The sequence below is a fragment of the Stenella coeruleoalba genome, assembly GCF_951394435.1.
Source record: "Stenella coeruleoalba genome assembly, chromosome: 5".
Lineage (NCBI taxonomy): Eukaryota > Metazoa > Chordata > Mammalia > Artiodactyla > Delphinidae > Stenella > Stenella coeruleoalba.
Genome location: NC_137150.1, coordinates 36,365,226 through 36,387,805, shown reverse-complemented (window position 1 = coordinate 36,387,805; position 22,580 = coordinate 36,365,226). Strand labels below are relative to the sequence as shown.

Below are 22,580 nucleotides of genomic sequence, written 5' to 3'. Positions count from 1 at the left end.
ACATGGACCATAAGGTATATATATAGTCGGAGAATGCAAAAGCTAAGATTTTGCAGGCTATAAGCATTGGTTTATTAGTGATGTTTTTCTTTTCTTTTTTGCCAATTTCTAATAAAATGAAATTGGAGGGGAGATCAGTTAAAGGCCTTCAGAATAGACAGAGACCAAACTAGAATAGTAGTATTAAAGAGGAAATGGATTCCAGTGATTGTGAAGGTGAATTGCAAGGACAGTTGGATACTATAGGAAGCAAGGACATGAACTTTTGAGTGTAGATGATGTAGGAAATGTGGATGGGGGAGCAACTTTGAAAGAGAAGGCAGTTTTAATCAAAAGATGGTAGTATGAGTGCAAATAGGGACTTGTTTCGAACATTTTTTTCCGAAGGAATTGAGACTTGAGCATTCTCTTGAGTTCAGTGAGTGAGCCAGGGAAATGAACCCATTAAGGATGCAAAGGAGAAAGGGGGAAATTTGCAGGACAAAGTTCTGGAGAAGGCAGGATGAAGATCATAGTTTTCTTTTTAAAAATTAACATTTATTACTGTAAAAATATCTAATGGTACATCCTCTTCATTATTCCAGTCCTGATAAAAATAAGAAAAAAAAAATGAGTTGGAATTTTGTTATCAAAACTCATACTCCTCATGGTGAATATCATACTATTTTTTGAGGTGCTTATCAGTCTAGGATTGTGCAATAGCCTTCTGATGGTTCTTCTTACTCTCAGTTCTAATATGTGTATATTCCTCACTACAGATATTATAGTGTTCTTCCAAAATGCAATCAGAAATTATGAAATCTTCTTTAGAGTAAATTGTTTCCCCTAAGTGATAAAATCCATATTATCTTCATGATCTTGTCACATTTTCCAACAGTCTCTGTTCACTGCATAATCTACATACCAACCGCAGTAAGAGAATTCCTGATTTCTTTTATTTGAGGTAGACAAAGTAAATCTCTGTTCTTGGCCAACAAAAGAGCTCAATAAAATAAATATGGTTCTACCGCAAAGACTAAAATTAGGAATATATATTAATATATTAAAGATTTTGTCTGTATATAATTTGCAATGATCTGCCAGAAATTCCTTACATAGACTTAATTGCCAGATTAATGCCCTGAAGTGAAAGTAAACAGTGCATGTACATATAATAAGAGCTAAGGACTGTAGTGATAACCCCAGGAGGCAAACATTTCAGAGTTTTACTACCTCATTTCCTGATTTCAGAAGCCAAGGATAGAAACTGGGGTTTTTTTTTAAGTGGTCCCATTCAGTTTTTTTCCCGTTTTTCTTTGGATTCTAGGAACATTCACTTTAATATCTAGTTGGTTTTTTAAAAATCTAATTGTACCTAGTTAATATCAAACTTTCCTCAATAAATCATTATAGACACAGTCTTTGTGTCCATGGTATTGTGGGCAATTAAGGGATGGGCAGAGAATCTAAGTGTGCCTTTTTCTGCCTACCTCTCTACTCGCCTAAGCAACATATCCTGTGAGTTCTCAGAGGTCACCAGTAGTAAAAGGAGCAGGGTTCCTTGGTGGAGCTACCCCAGGAGAATGTTAAATTGCTGGTTAATCTGCAGAAATCCTGGGGCAGGCACTATACTTCTCACATCAATGGCTAGTGAGATGATGCTGAAATATTATTGAGAAGGACCTTTTGAGAAGTCTTAGAGACACCCAGGTGGCTTATATCTGGGGTACAGAAAAAAAGACTGGATGGAAAGTAGGGAGAACAGACTAGTTATCTTCAACTAGGACAGTGAGAGTGGGAGCAGAAAGGAGTTAAGAGATACAGGACATTGGAAAAGCAAAGGAAGCAGAATTAGGCACATAATTGCCCATAATCTTATTTTTTCATTTATTAACTAAAGCTATTCAAAATCTAAAATCTAAATCTATTTTTACTTGAAATAGTGATTAAAGATTTTGGTTGTAGTGTATCTTTTTTTGGATTTTCCCCAATATCATTTGGGTTGTACCAGCACTGGAAATTTATAAGGATTTATGTGATTTAGCTGATTGCCTTTGTGGGAGTCCTTGTTGTTAAGTGCACAGACTGAGCCAATTGTCTGAGTTGAATCCCAGCACTACGTCCCAGCTCACCACTTTTTGGCTGGGTGACCTTGGCTACTGGCTTAATCACTCTGTAAATACTTCCTCTTTAAAACTGAGATTAATAATAGTGTCTACTTCATGAAGTTGCTATGAGGATCAAAGGTGTTAATATATGAAAAGTATTTAGGACAGCGCCTGGCACATAGTAAGCAAGATCTAAGTGTTAGCTATTGTATTTACTTTGCATTGACTATAGTACTCAGACAATACATTCCTTGAAGCAATCCTTATAATATGTGTTATTAGGAATACAGCATACTCTATTTTGACTTTTAAAGGGAATATATGCATACGGTAAAACAAAACTGTCCAATATGGTAGCCACTAGCCAGTTGTGATGATGTAAATTAATCAAAATTAATAAAATTAAAAATTCAATTCCTTAGTTGCACTAGCTACATCTCAAGCACACAATAGCCACATGTGGCTATTACCTATGAAACTGGACAGTGCAGATACAGAACATTTCTGTCTTTGCAAAATGTTCTGTTAGAGCCGGCAGATAGTGAAACCTCCCTCCCATTCCTACCCCCAAATCCTTCCTCCCAGGGGTAATCCCTGTTACAGGTTTCTTGCACAGCTTTTCATGGTTCAGACACACAATTTTTTTTACATAAATATTATATAATTTGCACTGTACTGTGACTTATTTTTGTTTGTTTTAAAATACACTAACTGTATTGATTTTTTATTGATATATAATTGACATAACACTTCCTAGTTTTAGGTGTACACCATAATGATTTGATATAAGCATATATTGCAAAATGATTACCGCAATAAGTTAATATCCATGTATTGATTTTTGGAATATGTCAGCTCCCTACATTTAATCAGTTAACAGTTCAAAGATTTAGAGCATATTTGGCTTAGGAAGCAACAATTCAACTATAAGAAATACGCATCTTGTTATATTTGGGAGCAGGTGTAAGGAATGATCTACTTCAGTTTTCTTTCTTGTGTGGCACATGCTACCCACAGATGTGAGTTAAGCGAGTTGAAAGTGATCATCTCCCATCAGCATGGCCAGGAATTCTGCAGCTCCTGTCCCCGTATCACAGAGAGCTCCTGCGCTGTGGGAAAACCCTGCATAAATGCTGGGGTCACTGTGAAGATATCTCATTATGGGTTGGGAGGCCTGCCCCTGGCCACTCCTAGGCTGCGGAGAAGGGGACCCGGCGGTCCGCTTGGACGGCTTCCCCTCCAGCCGGAGGAACGCGAACACGTTCGCCCTCTCGCGGAGAGCGGCGCCCCCTGTCGCCCGGTCAAAGAGGCGGCGCTGGCTCGCGGGAGGCTGGGAACATGGCGGGGAGGCCCGCGGCCACCGGCACCCCGCCGCCGGACCGGGACCGAGCGGCGCCCAATGTGGTGGCGTGGATCTCGCAATGGGCAGACGACCACCTGCGTCTCGTCCGGGTACCGCAGACCCGCCGGCCGGGCAGGTGGTGGGCGCGGGCCTGAGGGAGACGCGTCCTGGGGAGGCCCGGGCAGCGGACCCGCCGGGCCGGGGAGGCATGGAAGGCCGCGGGGGAGCAGCTCGGGGGCCGCCCGGTCAGGGCAGCGTGTGCGGGGCCGCGGGGGCGGTTGGGAAGGGCCGGGCAGACACCAAAGCAGGGCATGTAACTCCATAGGCCTGGGGAGAATGGAGGAGTTCATTTCTTTAATGCAGTGAGAGGCCATTGGAGTTCCAACAAAGGGCGGGGGCGGGGGGGAGGGAGGCTGCACTTTCGGCGACTAGGCAAGAGAGGATTGTGGTGATTCCTTTCTTTCTAACAAAGAGAGGAATAAAGGGGGCTGCCTGCTTCGTGAATGGTGTTGGAAATTGCTGATATAGAGGAGTTGGGATAAATGAATTGTTAGGGAAATCTAGGGAGCTTTTTGCACGTGTGAACTTGAGGATGCCTATGAGACCTCTAGATGGAGATGAGTGAACTTGAAGATGGTCATTAGACTTCTAAACGTAGCTGTAGATGTTCTAGGCAACTGGAGACAGGAGTCATGTATTGAAGGGAAATCAGAACTGGGCATATAACTTTGGGAATGGGCTGCATAAACCTTGAGTAGTATTTAAAGCTTGGATGACGTCTTGGAGCCAGTCAGAAAAGCTCCTGAAGAAGCCCTAGAACTGAGACCTGGGGGCCTCTCTAACATTAGAATTTGGGGCCTGAAAAGGATGTCAGCAAAGACTAGGAAGGAACAGACAGGGAGGAGGAGGAAAATCAGGAAAACCAGGTGTCCTGGAAGCCAAGTGAAGAGTATGTGTTCAGATGGAGTGATTAACTTTGTTGAATTCTGCTGGGAAATTGAGTAGGATCATCAGCTTTGCAAATACTTTGCAGCCAAGCAGCACAAGAGCCAGGACCATGTCTGTTTTCACTCACCAGTGCAGCTCAGTCCTTAGAGTAGTAAATACCACTTAGTAAGTGCTAGATAAATATTTGTAGCATTAATGCAATATATATATGTGAATATGCACACACATATATGTTAATTGACAAGACCTTGGTTCTTCCAGTTAAGCAGGAAGAGATGCATTGGTTATTACAAATTAAAAAATAACCTCATCAGTATTGGGGAGGAAACAGTGTTAAGTTAGCAAGCACATGGATAGTTCATTCCAAATAATCCAATCACAGAATGTACCCTTGTGTATATTTTCAACTTCATCTCTTATATGCTTAGTTGTATTTATTGAAGGAAAGCATGTTAGATTACCACTGTTGAGGGAATTACAGTATCCTTATTAAATTAATTAAACTCCTTTAGGTCTGTTTCAGTTTAAACGAAGCACTTCAAAGGTATCGCTAAGTTTTTCCCAACTGTTTGCAACATGTATTTCCCAAGTGCTATATTTTAAGGTTTTGGTGATAAAGTTTTCTACCAGATACTTAAATTCTGCCTGCAGACTCAGGGTTATGGAGTTCCTGTGGGTCTTGCAGAAGAAGTAAGTATTAGACTAATTCATGCATTCAGGGAACTCATGATTAAAGCAATACAATCAATAGAGAGCAGTACCATGTTATGTATATAATTACTGTGTGTGCCAGTTTGGTTGGAGAAAAAGGGGAAGATTAATGGGCGGGTGGGCAGTTAGTTTTTTTGGAAGAAGTGGACCTTTAGTTGAAGGATATGCCTTATTTGGGCAGTTAGGTACAGAGAGGATTTTTTTTTCTGCCTTCTAATTAGTACTTTCACTATTGTGAATAATAATTAGGATTAATCATTAAATCTCTTTTTGCAGAACATCAGCACCGTAATGGCCATAGCTGGAGTAATGTTACTTCTAAGAAGTGTTCGACTGGTAAGTTGAAAAAATGAAGAAGACATTATGATAAGCACCAGACAGTTAATTTTTCTCACTTCAAACGAGAAAGATGATATCTCAAGCAGTGTATCATTTTGTTATTCATATTAGAAGCTTTTAAATAGTATTTTAGAACAATGAACATATTTTAAGATGTTGGTTTAAAAGTAACACATCCACAGGATTTTATGGAAAGTAATTGCACAGCCTGTATTTCCATAATCATTTTTCTTCCTGCTTAAAAAGGAATCTGAAAAGGATTTAATTTGCTAGAATGGTGTAACCACTAAATTTGCATTTCAGATGTTGAAAACAGTCAAAAGTGTTTCCTATGGTGGTATTAAATTTAAATCGCCGTTGAATTATGTCCCTTAGAACTAAATAATTTATGCTTTCATTTAGTGTATTTTTTTGCCCTTTCAATAATGTATTAATAATAGACATTGTGGAAATCCATTTGATAATTCAAGATTTACAAGTATTTTTTTAATACACTTTATTGTTATCATAGGATGTAATTTCAGTGTCATGTTCAGTGTCAGTGTCATGTGTCATCCAACTGTGATGGATATATTGCTTCTATATATATTTATTTCCTACACTTATCTCTATATTGTTTTGTATTATCATTGACTACACCTCATTACTTTATCATACTATATCTTTTCCAACTGTTGCCTTTTCACCCAGACACCAATTTCAAAACTTCTGTCTCTTTTCCCTTCTTTTTGTTTTAGTGCCTTGCACTCATCTTTTTAAACTGAGAGGTAATTGACATACAGTGAAAGTATAAGTTTAAGATGTACAGCATAATGATTTGACTTACATACCTCATGAAATGATCACCACAGTAAATTTAGTGAACATCCATCATCTCATATAGGTATAAAATTAAATAAATAGAAAAAAATTTTTTTTCCTTGTGATGAGAAGTCTTAGAATTTCCTCTCAACCACTTTCATAGATAACTTACAGCAGTGTTCATTATATTAATCATGTTGAACATTACATCCCTAGTATTTGTTTATCTTATAACTAGAAGTTTGTACCTTCCAAGTTACCCACCTCTCCTAACCACAAATCTGATCTTTTTCTATGAGTTTGTTTTTGAAGTAAAATTGACCTACAACACTGGGTTACTTCCTGTTACACAATGTAGTGATTTGATATTTCAATACATTTCAAAATGATCACCACGAGTCTAGTTACCATGTCACCATACAAAGATATTGCATAATTACTGACTAAATTCCCCATGCTGTACACGTCATACCTGTGACTCATTTATTTTGTAACTAGAAGTTTATCTCCTAGTCCTATCTCCCTTACCTATTTCTTTCCTTCCCTCACTCCCTTCCCCTCTGGCAACCACCTGTTTGTTCTCTGTATGTATGACTGTGTTTCTGTTTTGTTGCATTTGTTCATTTATGTTTCAGAGTCCACGTATAAGTGAAATCATACAGTATTTGTCTTTCTCTGTCTGACTTATTCATTTAGCATAATACCCTCTAGATCCATCCATGTTGTTGCAAGTGGCAAGATTCCATTCTTTTTATGGCTGAGTAATATTCCATTGTATATATACATACCACATCTTCTTTATCCATTCATCTATCGATAGGCATTTAGGTTGCTTCCATATCTTGGCCACTGTAAATGATGCTGCAGTGAACATGTGAGTACATATATCTTTTCAAATCAGTGTTTTTGTTTTCTTTGGACAAATACCCAGGAGTGGAATTGCCCAATTATATGGTAGTTGTATTTTTAATTTTTTGAGTAACCTCCATACTGTTCTGCATAGTGGCAAAACCAATTTATATTCCCACCAACAGTTCACAAGGGTTCCCTTTTCTCCACATCCTCACCAACACTTGTTATTTGTTGTCTTTATGATAATAGCCATTCGGACAAGTGTGAGGTGATATCTCATTGTGGTTTTGATTTGCATTTCCCTGATGATTAGTGATGTAGAGCATCTTTTCGTGTGCCTGTTGACCATCTGTATACCTTCTTTGGAAAAATATATCTTTAGGTCTTCTGCCCATATTTTAATTGGGTTGTTTGTTTTTTTGATGCTGAATTGTATAACTTCTGTGTATATTTTGGAAATTAAGCTCTTATTGGATATATCACTTGTAAATATCTTCTCGAATTCAGTAAGCTGCCTATTTGTTTTGTTGACAGTTTCCTTCACTGTGCAAAAGCTTTTTAGTTTGATGTCCGATTTGTTTATTTTCACTTTTGTTTCCTTTGCCTGAGGAGGCATATCCAAAAAAGTACTAATAAGACTGATGGCAAAGAGCATACTGCCTGTGTTTTATTCTAGAAGGTTTATGGTTTCAGGCCTTACGTTTAAGTCTTTAATCCATTTTGAATTTATTTTTGTGCATGGAGTGTAGTCCAGTTTCACTCTTTGACATGTAGCTGTCCGGTTTTCCCAGCACCATTTATTGAAGGGGCTGTCTTTTTTGGGGTGGGGGGGCCTGAGCTCATTTTTAACCTTATATTTAATAGGCTCTTTCTTATAACACCTCCATGATTTTGTAAGTCATTCATTTTTAGCCTATGTATATTCTTCTAGAATGGAGCTTTTGAAACTTTAGTTCTTTTCGTTCTACTTTTTTCATTTTCTTATATCTCTACATTCCATGACATATCTGTATTTTGAAGTTTCCAAAATTGCCAAAATATTAAATTATCTGATTAAGAGTTAAGGGGAAAATAGTGCTGAGGGATCATTTCTCTTATTAGCCCTTAAAAAAACACATGAATCAATTAGAGATCATTGTAAGTTTTTCGTTATTTTTAGTATATAGTTCAGTACTTCACTTTGGTAATATTAAAAGTAGCGTGTGACGGACTTCCCTGGTGGCGCAGTGGTTGAGAGTCCGCCTGCCGGTGCAGGGGACATGGGTTCGTGCCCTGGTCCAGGAAGATCCCACATACCGCGGAGCGGCTGGGCCCATGGGACGTGGCCGCTGGGCCTGCGCGTCCGGAGCCTGTGCTTCGCAACGAGAGAGGCCACAACAGTGAGGCCCGCGTACCGCAAAAAAAAAAAAAAGCAGAGTGTGTTACTGTTTATTATGTTCACTTTTATTCTCACTGACTTTAATTCTTTTTTTTTTTTCTCATTGACTTTCATGTCCTAATCCTGCTTATGTTAGGTACGTCATTGACTTATGCAAGTTATTCAATGATATATATATATATATATATATATATATATATATATAGTTATGACGTTATTTATTTTAGACTTAAGTTTGGTGTCTTTTTCTTAGATTTTATGGTTTTTGATAATAGTGATGAGAAGAGCAGACTAAGGAAGAGAAAAAGAACATTGGAACATTAGGAGATAAAAAACTCTGTTATAGAACAGTTGGAGATGTTTAGCTAGAAATAAGAGAAACCCCAATCAACAGTGGCTTAACCAATTAAAAAGCTGATTTTTCTCATGTCACAAGAAGTTTGGAGGTTAGAGGCTGCTAGCATTGCTTCCCCGACTCAGTAACATAGAATTTAGGTCTGTCTGATTTTCCTTGCCTTTCCTCATGGCACAGATGGCTGCTATAGCAGGCTGCTCAAGGCAGGAGGAGAGGAAAAAGGAAGGAAGGTGCAAGCCGCATCTTTTCCTTTTGTGCAAAAAGCAAAAATGTTCCTGGAAGCCCTCTGTAGACCTTTGCTCACATCCTTTTATCACATGGCCACCTTTAGCTGGGGAAAGTAGGCTGGGCAAGTGGCCGTTTGGCTTTTCCACCCCATACAGAGCATGTTGGCAAGGGAGAATGGGTTTGGGAATGGATGTTGCATTGATATCTTGCCACAAGGAGCCTTGATAATTCCTCTCCAGCTTTCTTTTTGGGTTGCTGGTTTTCTCTCCTTCTTCTTCCCTTTGAGAGTTTATCAGTTTCTCATATTCTTTCAGTTACAGATTGACAATTCCAAATTTCGTATTTAAAAAATAAAAAAGATTATTAAGTTTGGTACTGTGCTGAGCCCTTTATATATATAATTTCATTTAATAGGTAAAATAATTCTGTGATAGAGGTATTCTTATGCCTAACTTTTATAGATGAGGAGATGGATGGTCAGAGAAATAACTCTGACAAGATCATCCGGCTAGTACATGGCAGAACTGGATTTCATATGACATCTTCCTGAATTTAAAACCCTTATTATTTTCTCTTCACTGCGATGCTTCCAGCTTTTGTCTGTTTGCCTTTAGGACTGCCCTTCACCCTCTGAAGCTTGGGCATAGCACCCTTGTTAGTGGGGTCATCTTTCTGCCTGCTCCGGAGAGCAGGCTGTGTTTATCACAAACTCAGGATTTTTTTGTTGAAAGATGTCTTCCTCAGGTGTTCCTATCCTTTCCATTTTGACCCTTTTAGCACTTACACTTTATATTAAACGTATTCATGTGTAGCTCTATAGTTGTATTCTGGTTTTATGCATATTGTCTTTTCCTCTTCCAGATGATGCGTTCTGTGTCACAGAAATGCTGCACTGAACTTTTGGCTGTTGAGGGATTATTGGATTCCTCCCATCATGAGGTAGATGCAGTGGGATCTGCCTTTAGAGGTTCTTCACATAGACTGTGAGCTTCGTGAAAGTAGAACATTGGGTTCTACGTTTTTCCATTTCCTCCCCTAGCTCCTTAATAACTTCCAAAACTCCAAACATCAGGGCACACTTTTGCCCTTTTATGTGTATCCTTTAATGAAAACACCTCAGAATTTAAAGGATGGACCTGTAGTAGTTGAAGACATCTTTAATGTCCCTCTCTACTCCTTCTAAGTCTTGCTTCCTTGGGCAAAATACTCTTGGTTTTCTCAGGTGATGTAGTTTCCAGGCTCTTTCCCATCTTTTTTCTCCTCTTCTGGCTTTGTTCCAGTTCGATGAAGTCTTTTATGAAATATGACACCCAGAACAGCCAGATAGATTCCACTTAGAGCCTGATTTAGAGTATTCGCTCCCTCACCTCTCTTGTTCTGGATCCTGCTTCTAATAATGTTGCTTTGGGTGGAACTTTGCAGAGGGGAGTTGTGGGGGGGCTGGGCAAAGAGGAGAGGGAGTTTGCACTTTTTGTTTTTGGCAGCCTTGTCACATTTTCACTCATCTTGAGTTCACAATTAACTAAAACCTGTAAATCTTTTCCATATATGCTGCTTTATTCTCTTCTATCCTTTAGTTTGGGAGGATACAGGGGCAGACTTTTATGTTGTAGCCATTCATTCTAATTGTCAGGATCTTTTTTTTTTTTTTTTTTTTTTTGCGGTACGCGGGCCTCTCCCTGTTGTGGCCTCTCCTGTTGCAGAGCACAGGCTCCAGATGCGCAGGCTCAGCGGCCATGGCTCACGGGCCCAGCCGCTCAGCGGCATGTGGGATCTTCCCGGACCAGGGCACAAACCCATGTCCCCTGCATCGGCAGGCGGACTCTCAACCACTGCGCCACCAGGGAAGCCCTGTCAGGATCTTTTAAAATACTAACTCCGACTTAGTATTCATGCCCTTCCAAGCATCAGACCTGCTGATGTTCGATCCTTACGCTCTCATTCAAGTCACTGGTGAGTGTATTAAACAGGAGAGGATCCAGGTCAGAGCCCTGTGGCTTACTCCTAGAGTTCCCCTCCCATTGACATTAACTCATCAGTGCTACCCTAGGGATGTCACAGAACCATATTGGGAGCCATCTATGTGGATGTTTAGCCCACATTTCTGTGTCTTTCCCATAAACTTTTCATAGACAACTTCTGTCAGGTGACTCACTCAAACTTTTCATGTGTGTTTGATTTAGGATTTCTCTTCCCTTTTGTTTATGTTCTGCATATTCCACATTCTTGAATGAATGCTGACAATGCATACCTTCAGAATCTTTTTCCTCACAGTGTTTTCCCCAGAAAAAGCAGTCACCTCCTTTTTATCTAGATTCACCAGTTGTTAACATTTTTGCCATGGTTGTGCTTTCTCTCTCTCCCTCAGTGAAACCATTTGAAAGCAAGTTGCAGACATGATGGAACTTGTCCCATAAGGACTTAATAGTGTACTTCCTAAGAGCAGGGATAGTTTCCTACATAGTCACATTAATATCACAGCTAATAAATTTAATATTTTTGCAGTAATATCTAAAATCCAGTTCATATTCATATTTATCTTCTGAAAATATCCTTTGTAGCTGTTTTTTCCCCAGTCTAAGGTTCAGCCCAGGATCACACACTGTATTTAGTTGTCATGTCTCTTTAGTCTCCTTTAATCTAGACTTTTATCCCACTTTATGTTTAATTTTTGTCTGTCATGACACTGCCATTTTTGAAGAGCCCAAGCCACTTGTCTTAGAGAATGTCCCACAGTCTAGATTTGTGTTTCCTTGGTAGATTTAGTGTGAACAAGAAGGTGACGGTGTATACTGCTTCCTGTTGTGCCGCATCAGGAGACTCACAGTGTCCGTCTGTCCTAGAACGTTATCACATCTAAGATAATTAATAACCCCTTAGCATCATCTAATACCCAGACCATATTAAGAGTTCCTCGATTGTCTCAGTGGTGTCTTTTTTCAATAGATGATCTGTTCGAATCAGGATTCAAATGGTCCATATATTGCGTTTGTTTGTTATATCTCTTATGACTCATTTATTTTATAACAGTCTAGAACCCCACCCCCATTTTTTCCCCTTTACGCCATTGATTTGTTAGAGTAACCAAGTCATTTATCCCATTTTTAACGTTCCACATTCTGGATTTGTCTGCTACAATATTTTTCTTGTTTGAAAAAAATTTTTTTTAATGTTTAGACCAACTTCACTATCTTAGGAAGTAAGATAGTATCTATCTTACTATCCTTCTGCCTGTATGAGGTTCTCACCCAGCCATGATTATGAGTTAAGGTTATCTCTATAGTACTGTTAATATGGAAGACACAGGTATAAAATGTTGACTAACTCCAAGGTGTTAGGTATTTAAATAAATTCCTAATGTTGGCCTTTTGGGAGGGGCCTTTTTCTCCTATGAGATAAAAAACAAGGGAAAAAACCTTGTTGATTAGTAGTCAAATTTAACTTGCCTCAGTTTTGGTTAGGTTCTCCCAGCAGTACCTGCATGAATAGATGGTACATCTATAGTGTAGGATAGTGACTCTTTAGCCAGATTTGTGTGGTACCATGTTTAGACTCACTGCTTTTTGATGGATTGTGTCATATTTTGAGGATGTAGGCTTTTAGAAATTAGGAGTCTGTTTAATGTTCTCTATAGAGTAGCTTGAAATAGTAAAATAATGACTAAATATTTCTAAATAATGTTCCCATAAACACTTTGTGTTAAATCTTATTAAAATTTTAATATAAAATTAAGAACCAAATTAAAAATTTCCAGTGGTTATATCTTCTTTAAAATGTTTAGAGAATTTGACATGCTTAATTTTAATATGAAAATGGTAGTAAAATGTTATATTTTTCTCCTTGTAAATCAACAGACATCAAAATTCACAAGTCCTTCAGATATTCCAGTAGAATTTATAAGAAGGAATGTTAAACTACGAGGACGACTACGCCGAATAACCGAGAATGGTTTAGAGATTGAACATATTCCCATTACTTTACCTATTATATCTTCATGGAGAAGTAAGTAAGGTGCAAAAATAATAACACTAAATAACTATTTTAATGTTCCTTTATTAGAAGTTATTTTAAAAATAGCAAAAAAAAGTCATTTTAATTTTTAGTAACTTTCCATTGTCTATGAGGGAAAGTCCAAATTCTTGACTTACATACAAGAACTATTTAATTTGGCTCTAGATTTCTTTTCTTCCTTCCCTCCTTTTCTCATTCAACCACTCAGTGGTTCATTCAGGCATTCAAGCATTTATTCCACAAATATTGAGCACATGTTATGTTCTAGGTCCTATGCTAGCCGTACGTGGGGAGTGAAATAAACAAGACCACTCTACCCCTTGGAGCTTATAGTACAGGTGGAAGATGGGCAACAGACAAATGAAAAATTGTCCTGAGAGCGCTGAAGAAGAGGGTCAGGGTATAGGATGAGAATTATAGGAGGTTGTATGAAGGGCGAACTTACATATATAGTAGTCAGAGAAGGCCTCACTGAGGAGTTGCTATTTAATCAGATACCCGAAGAATGGGAGGGGGCTGGCTAGGAAGAATATGTGTGGGGATGAGTTGGCTCTTTTGGTAAGCACGTGAAGGCTCGTCTGGCCAGGGCATAGGGAAGAAGGGGACAAGAGACACCAAAGGAGGCTGGAGAGCTGGGCAGAGTCCATAACTTTGCTGCTGCAATTCCCATTTCTCCCTGCTTCATGGCAAAGCCCCCAGCCACACAGACATGCCTGGTGCTTCCATGTGTTCTCATGCCCTGGGCATAGTTCTTTGCCCAGAGTGACTTGGCTCCTGTGGATTCTTTAGGATCTAGCTCAAATGTCAGCTCTTCTGTGAAGCTCTCCTTAACTCCCAAGCAGAATTAGCCTCTTTCTTTCCTGTCCCCCAAGCAATTTATACACACTGCAATTAAAGTACTGAAACACATTTTCCTGTAATTATATATCTAGGTTTATATTCTTCTATTAAACTGTGAGCCCCTGGTGGGCAGGGAACTTTTCTTATCTATCTCATTATTCACAGTCCCTAGAAAAATAATTGTTAGCCAGCAGAGACTTGGCAAAATTTGTCAAATGAATTAACTGAGTTATATTTAAAGATCTTCTTAATATTATTTTACTGTTTTGAAGAAAGGGATTCTTATTTCTTTAGCCTCAGATGAATGAATATCACTCTGTTCAATTAGATAGGGCTGCAAAGGAATAAGATTAATTTTTTTTCCCCAGACATACCTGAAATGATTGACTTCTTTAACAAATCAAACAGTATTTTTCCCTAAAGAAAGATACCTGAGATGTTTATTTGGCCATTTAATGGCCATTTAATGGCCATTTCAGCTCTAAGCATGGTTTATACTTCATAAGTCCTCTACCTTCTCAGTTGTTGTAATAATGCTACAATAATTTAAATCTCTCCTGTCTGAAATAGTGATGATTCTTTAGTGCTTAGACAGCAAGGTCATCACTTGTGATTGTCCAGGCTGTACATCGCACAACTTCAGGGATGGTATTCAGTGGGAATCTGCCCCAGAAGTCGAGCAATGCCACAGCACTCTAATTGCCATATACACATATTGTTATTAATGGGTTTCACATCAAATAAAAATGTTTATCAAGTTGGTACAAACAATCAAAATTTTAGAGCTGAAAGGAAACTTACTTTTCTCCCCCACTTATTTAAATATTTTCTATAGAAGTTAAAGGCCATGTATGAAGCCATCTACCTAACAGTTGATGAAATCAAAGGTAGAAAACAGATTTTCTGCTACCCAGTCCACAACTTTATGTATACAGATGCAAAAGTTAAAGAAACAGACATGTCTTATTCGTCCCAACAGATGATAACCAGTACAAATGTAACGGTAGTGTTAATACTTTTTGTAACTGACATAAATTGTTGATGTTAAAGAGATCATTTTGCATTTTCATTTGTTAAACCTGTTTACTTATAAAATGGTTGTAGAACTAGAAGGTTGCTTTCCAAGCACTATTTTGACTGATATAATAAGATGTTACAGCATAATCTTTTTCATTTAAAAATAGCTGTTAATTGAAAGCTCCTTATGTTCCTTTCACTATTTTTACTACCTGGCCTGTAAGATAGAGATGGACTTTTATTTTTTTTAATTTTTTTAATTAATTTATTTTTTTGGCTGCGTTGGTCTTTGTTGCTGCACACAGGGGCTACTCTTCATTGCGGTACGCGGGCTTCTCATTGCGGTGGCTTCTCTTGTTGCGGAGCACAGGCTCGAGGTGCGCAGGCTTCAGTAGTTGCAGCACATGGGCTCAGAAGTTGTGGCACGTTGGCCCTAGAGCATGTGGGCTTCAGTAGCTGTGGTGCATGGGCTCAATAGTTGCAGCACGTGGGCTCTGGGGAGTGCGGGCTTCAGTAGTTGTGGTGCGCAGGCTCAGTAGTTGTGGTGCATGGGCTTAGTTGCTCTGCAGCATGTGGGATCTTCCTGGGCCAGGGATCGAACCCGTGTCCCCTGCATTGGCAGGAGGATTCTTAACCACGGCGCCACCAGGGAGGTCCCAGGGATGGACTTTTGATTTTATTGTAAGGAAGGCTAGGATTTAGGCTCCCCAAGTTAAGGCCATTCTAACCAAAAAGATTTAGCTCAGAAAACTACATCAGAGTAGAGTCTGTGTGGTGTAGTAGAATGTGTATTGGCATGGAGAGCTTGTGTTCTATTTCTAGTTTTGGCTTATGGTTTCCACCACCATCAAAGAAGAGAATTATAATATTTCCAAGACTCCTTCCTCATGACTATTCTGTAATATCCCTTCCTTCCATGCTCTTATCTTTGGTGTGTATGATGAGGAGGCAAACACACACAGAGCTGAAAATTTTTATGAAGCGGAACTCTTAGGACACTTCATTTCTTCAATAAATGTTTACTGAATGCCTGCTGTTTTGTCACAGTCTCAGTATATAGTGGCAAACAATGGATGTGATCCTATAGTAGTCACAAAACCTGCAGTCTAATGAGGATATTACTCAAAGCTTCTTCTATCCGGGGATGGTAAAAAATAATCTTTTTGACGTATGTGATACTCCTGTCTCGTGAAATTGTCCAGTCATGAATTCACTTATAATGTTTTCTAAATTGAGGGTATAAATCAGTTGTTTTTCTATCATGTACTATCTTTATAAAAACCTTAAGAATATTTAGTTATGAAGTTTCCCACCCATCTGATGGAACAGAAATATAGCAAACTCCTTAGTGGTGATTTGCTTCCATATTCATCTTACGTCTGCCGTTTTTTCCAGGTTCCCATGGTCTTTCCCTTACTTGACATACTCACTTCCTCTTCCTCCTCCTGCCTCTCTGTTCATTCTGCAAAACCCAAGTCCTGCTCTTGGGCTCTTCCACTGGAGCCCATGTTGCTGTCCCCTTATAACCTTTGGCATCATCTGTGTCATCCAATACAGTATGAATTAGGCTTTTTTAAAATATGTGCATAAAAGATTTGTTGAAGAGCTGGTAAGATAGAGGGATTCACATAAAGCTAAAATTAGACATCATAAGCATTAAAAGTTGCATCTCCTTTTTCAAAAAAATCTCAACTGTTTGGGCAAAAATATATGATGTATATAACTAACCTTATTCAGTAGATTAGTTCTTGGAAGATTTATTTTTAAATTTTTATTGGCCGCATCATATTTTAAATGCTTAATGGGGAATTGCTAATTTTAAAGGAATCCCAATGACCTTTTGTGAAGTGAAGAATTAGGACATTAACACTTCAGGTTGATAGTGTTGACTTAGATTCATGTTTTTGGTCCCCAAAATTTTGGCCTTAAAGACTAGAGGATGTTTTATTGGAAGACAGCTGGTGTTGATGGCAGCATTAAAGGATTGAAGAGAGACCGCAGAATCTTCAAGCTTCCCTTAACTCATTACGTACCAATGATTTAAATTCATCTAGTCTTTATTATATGTTCTGCCTTAATCTAATTTGTGTATTTACTGTGCCACAGATTTTTCTAAGGACATAATCCTACTTACACCTTTTGATACTTATCTAACTGAAACTCTAGGACAGGTTTCAAGAACCCATGCCCTAAAGAAAATGTTTTTCTATCATCAAATAATATTGTGGCAAACTTCTAGGATATCTTCCTGAACTCAAGTATTACTTTTTCCCTAGTAATTAAATGAACTTAACTTTATACTTTCAGCTACTTGTATAAGAGTTTAACATATGTTAAATGTATAATTTCTTTCAAAAAAAAGTCATTAAGATTTTTTTTTGTCAGCCATTATCCTTTATGGAAAGTTATAAACTTTTTCTGCAATAAAATCCTGTTATTAAAGTTTAATTGGTTAAAATTTTATCAAGAGTTTGCCCAGACTTTCTTATCACTATGTTACTTGGGTAATAAATTGATAAAATCCTGTCTGGAAGTCAGTTTTGTAAAATGTATATTAAAAAAAATAATGTTGATATTAATCAATATTTATTGAGATGGGAAAATATCCTCAGTACATTAAGTGAAAACGCAGTTTATACAGTCCTATTGGTCGTAGGAGCTTATATTATTGAACGACATATCTTGTAGCATTACGTGTATGTGTGCAGAGAAATAAATCTGGCAGATTTTTTTTTTTTTTTTTTTTTTTTTTGCGGTACGCGGGCCTCTCACTGCTGTGGGCTCTCCCGCCGCGGAGCACAGGCTCCGGACGCGCAGGCCCAGCGGCCACGTCCCACGGGCCCAGCCGCTACGCGGCACGTGGGATCTTCCCAGACCGGGGCACGAACCCGCGTCCCCTGCGTCGGCAGGCGGACTCCCAACCACTGCGCCACCAGGGAAGCCCAAATCTGGCAGATTTTTTTTAAAAAGGTAAATTGGTTAAACCCCACATCCTGTTCTGGATCTTACTGAAATGAGTTTTTGAAATTTCCATCTGTTACATACTTGTATTGTTTTAAAAGACAGGTTGACTATAGAAATGAATGGATCTATATCTAGATAGTCTGGGTATTTATAAATAAACATAATATATCCAGTTGTTTTTTGGAGCCCAAATGACTTTGGAATTTGCTTTTGCAACGTGGTATTAAAGCTAAAACTCTCTTCTACCTAACCCTTTTAGAAGAGCCGTGTGGTGCTTTGCTGGTTAAGTTGGCTGGAGTAGAACTCACTGAAACTGGGAAGGTGTGGTTACAAAAAGAGCTAAAACCTTCCCAAGTAGTATGGTTCCAACTTCTTGGAAAGGAGAATTCAGCACTCTTTTGCTACCTTTTAGTGAATAAGGTAAGTAGTGTGAAGAAATAACTAGCAATATTTTATTCTTATTATTTAATACATAAACTCATCATTAATCAGAGCCTTGAATATATAATGAGACTGAATTTTTTTGTCTTTTTAAAGTATGACTCACAGTGATTATGTATAGAGAACTAGATGTTTCATATATAAATTTTGCTATAAAATTTGTTTATTATAGAAAAAATTGTGTTTATATGTTTATTATAGAAAAAAATAGAAAATTTTAAAAAAGTTAAAAAACTTCGAATTATTATTGACTCTGGACATTGCCAGTTTAAGGAGTATCTTATACATTTATTTATGGACATTATATCACACTTGTTATTATAAACCACTTGTTGAGTGCGACTTGTCAACTGAAAATTGCAAAGAGCAAGGGTGTTTTCTGAAGGTAAATATTGCTCATTCTGGTCCAATACCTTGTAGATAGGTATGCCTTAACATATAAGTCTTTGAACTCTAAAAACATTGAGCATATTTAATACTACTGGGCATATTTAAATTGAGCCTATTTAAATACTATTCATGATCAGTAGTCAGTCATCTGAAGACATTGCCTCAGAGTTTCCTTACCTTTATGACTGGCCATTAGCCATTCTGTAACTGCGGATGCCTGAGAGCTTCATTACTGTTGCCCTGTCACTGTCTTGAGTCCTTCGATGTGCCTTCTTCCAAATTTCTTTTGGTGGACGATTACTGAAAAAAGAACATGGAAAAATAAAATAGTTGAAATGTTATTATAACAGGATTAGGGTAATTTTTCTTACTTTTAAAGTTCCTTATTATGTAACAAACAAGAATAATCTGAAGAGAAAAATAAATCACATTAAAATGATTAGAATTATAACTATTTTAATTATTAAAGCTTTGTGAATTATTAAGAGAACACCTAGTGAAATCCATTAATTTTTGCATGTCCAGATCACATTCAGTTCTTTCAAAATAAGAATTATCCAATACTGATTGGTTGAAGCATCTTACACTTGACTAAGTTGATAATACAGAAGTATATAAAAGATCCCAAAGGCCTTACGAAAATATTAACTTCTGTTTTCAGTTGAGGAGTATATATTATTTATCCTCAAAACCCCGCTATGGAATCATTTTATTCCCTTTTACAGGGGGGACTCCGGGTAACCAAGTAGAAGAACCGGTATTCAAGCCCAGCTCTTCCTGGCTTCTGAGCCCACACTTTACCTTATCTGTCTTTACCTTATACTCTTTCCTAGAAGGTGACCAAATTATGTTTTATGCAATTTCGGTAATTTACTTCTGTTGAATTTTACTGTAGTGTGAGGTTGAATTTTAATTATTTTTATTTTGGTTCAGCTCATTAAATTTAAAACATTGAGACAAATATGATAATCCCTTTAAAACTGTATTTCTTAGCCGCTTATCATCATGTACCAAAAGTTACTGCATTTAAAGGAACAAAAGGTTACTTTATTCCTTTATATAGTCTTAGAAAATGTTTCCTACTTTAAATTTTTAGTTTTCACATTAAAAAAATTTAACTGTGAATTACTTGTCTAATGAAGCTATAAAATTACTAATACTTTGTTAAAATTAACCTTGTTAAGTTAAAATCCCACAAGGACTATGGAAATAGCTAAGCAGGATCTCCTTTACACTGTAAATTAGCGAGAAAAAAAAAAATCCCATTTATCTGGTTTCATTAGGCAGTGAGGTATGAATGAAATTTCCTGAAGGGTGAAGATTCAAGGGCCAGGACTATTTTTATGTTCATTATTTTATGGGACATCTTTTAAAAATGTATTTACAATGCCAGTGCCTTCCTCAAACACTGGACTTCTGAACCTAAATTAACAGTTCAGTGATGATTCATTTCATTTTGCATTTGTCTACTTTTTAGTTTCGTTACTTTTCTTTGGTTTCTCTTTTGCTATGGCCTCCTGTCATTTTACCTATCTGGTGTGTGCTCCATTTCCCCTCCAAACAACAACAATAAAACCAAAAAACCCTTTTCGTGCTTTATTACTTCTGCACATTTTTGGGTAGGAGACCAGTGAGCCTGTGGAGAACTATATGTTATAAAAGAGTGAATTGTCTTTGAGCAATGGTCTCTTCTAGTAATGAAATTCTTGGATTTAGCATTAACTGTTTTAAGCTCTTAAGGACCCTTTTGCATTTATATTTTTGACTTTTATTTGGAGGACTCAAGTTGCAGAATGACTGATTGTAAAGTAAATGAAGTGTTACAGGTATGCTAGTAACTTTATTAAATAATTGGCTTGTGTTATTTTTTTATTCAAGGGTAGATATTTTAGTGTGAGTCTGAATGAAGAAATTTTGAGAAGAGGCCTTGGCAAAACTGTTCTCGTTAAAGGGCTAAATTATGATTCTAAAATCTATTGGAGAATTCACAGAAACTTACTTAAAGCTGAATTAATAGCCTTAAAAAAAGGAGAAGGAATATGGAAGGAAGAATCTGAAAAAGAAAGTTATTTGGAAAAATTCAAAGGCTCCTGGAGAGAAATATGGAAAAAAGACAGTTATTTAAAAAAAATTGGATCAGATTTCAACTTGAAAAAAGAAAGTTATTATGACAAATTTAGAAGGACTTATGAAACATGGAAAGAAAACATGAATAACTACTCCTTAATACTGAAGTTCAGAGAACTTCTGAGTCGCATACACTTTCGTAGAAAAGGATGAAATATTCCAAGAGATCTGGAGGTGACTTACTCCCAAAAGAATAAAATATAATGGATAAATATAATGAATATTTTTCATTGAGTTGAAATGGGAAATTTCCCCAAATGATCAAAGTTGCATTCTAATGTATTTAAATATTTAAGAGATGATTCTTATAAATGTAATATCAGAATAATTTAAATAAATTGTGATTAATGTAATATCCTTTTAGGAAAAATGAAACGCTCTGTAAAAAGTTATCAGGTTGAGGGCGATATACATGTAGTGATAATATATGAAGAGAGAGTTTAACTATTGGCCATTGTATTATTTTAGTCATTTTGGGCAGCCGTATTTAACTTTTGTTTAAAGAGAGTATTTGTTTACTTTTGATTACTTATAATAAAGGGACTCTTTATGCATCATGTCTGAGGCTGCTCTTTTCTCTCCACTACTTTATAACTGCTTGTGAATTTGAGGCAGAGCTACAAGAGAAGGTCACTTAGACCATTTTCTACTAGTAAAGAGTGACATGGGCTTCCCTGGTGGCTCAGTGGTTGAGAGTCCGCCTGATGATGCAGGGGACACGTGTTCGTGCCCCGGTCCGGGAAGATCCCACATGCCGCGGAGCGGCTGGGCCCGTGAGCCATGGCCGCTGAGCCTGCGCGTCCGGAGCCTGTGCTCCGCAACGGGAGAGGCCATAACAGTGAGAGGCCCGCGTACGGCAAAAAAAAAAAAAAAAAGAGTGGCTTATTTCTACCTGTTGTTAGATGAGGGGGATAATCCTGAGGACAAAATCATGAATGAGCCGAGGATGGCAGCACACAGGATAAAAAGAATAGGGATGCCTTCTGACATTGTCGAGACCCTAAGGGCTTGAACCCTCTTGCTTCCCAATTTCTTACGACGCAAGATAGTAAATTTCTTTATTTTTAAAGCCAGTTTTAGTTGGTTTGAGGATGTGATATACACACATACTTGCTGCAAAATCCTCCTGACAGTATAAGCTTTTTTCACAACACCAGCAATAATCCACCCACAATGTCTCCAGAAGTTTTTCTTTTTTTATAATTATTTTATTTATTTATTTATTTATTTATGGCTGTGTCGGGTCTTAGTTGCAGCACACGGGCTCTTTCTTGCAGTGTGCAGGCTTCTCTCTAGTTGAGGTGCGTGGGGTCAGTAGTTGTGGCGTGTGAGCTTAGTTCCCCTGCAGCATTTGGGATCTTAGTTCCCTGACCAGGGATCGAACCTGTGTCCCCTGCATTGGAAGGCAGATTCTTTACCACTGGACCATCAGGGAAGACCCTCCAGAAGTTTTTCTTAATGATTTGTGACACTGACCAAAGTCAGAGGTATCATCTGGTCTAAATAGTTGACTCCTGTCAGAATCAGTAATATAGAATGAAAAGTTTACTGCTGCTACCTGATTAAAACAGGAAACTGTTGCTTTCCTATTTAAAACATTGCAAAGTAGATTTCTCAACATTTTCTAATTAAACAACATTAATTTTTAGTGAGGTCTCAAATCTTCCAAAGATACTTTTTGTGTGTGTGACTTTATTTCATCATCTTTGGGGTAGGATAGGAAGTTATGTGGTAGTTTCTATTCCCTGG

The 22,580-nt window shown here is 37.8% G+C and overlaps 1 protein-coding gene across 3 annotated transcripts; it reads left to right on the top strand.

The window, feature by feature from the left end:
• Positions 1-3,371: 3,371 nt before the first annotated feature.
• Positions 3,372-21,440, top strand: LOC307186702 (protein C3orf33). Of its 3 annotated transcripts, none has more exons than XM_079922128.1 (6): positions 3,372-3,539; positions 5,365-5,424; positions 9,903-9,980; positions 12,896-13,043; positions 18,133-18,293; positions 20,583-21,440. In XM_079922128.1, exons 1-6 carry the CDS (start codon positions 3,426-3,428, stop codon positions 20,982-20,984), a joined length of 963 nt encoding a protein of 320 aa, XP_079778254.1. In that variant the 5' UTR covers positions 3,372-3,425; the 3' UTR covers positions 20,985-21,440. The 3 variants fall into 3 exon arrangements, with proteins under 3 accessions (XP_079778254.1, XP_079778256.1, XP_079778255.1); XM_079922130.1 differs by having other exon boundaries at positions 19,430-20,693; XM_079922129.1 differs by lacking the exon at positions 9,903-9,980.
• The last annotated feature ends 1,140 nt before the right edge of the window (positions 21,441-22,580 follow it).

Bases quoted from the DNA above. Each gene is read 5' to 3' on its own strand.
- LOC307186702 (XM_079922128.1), top strand. From the start codon at position 3,426: ATGGCGGGGAGGCCCGCGGCCACCGGCACCCCGCCGCCGGACCGGGAC. The intron at 5,425-9,902 runs GTAAGTTGAAAA...TTCCTCTTCCAG, and splicing joins TTCTAAGAAGTGTTCGACTG to ATGATGCGTTCTGTGTCACA. The intron at 13,044-18,132 runs GTAAGTAAGGTG...TAACCCTTTTAG, and splicing joins TATTATATCTTCATGGAGAA to AAGAGCCGTGTGGTGCTTTG.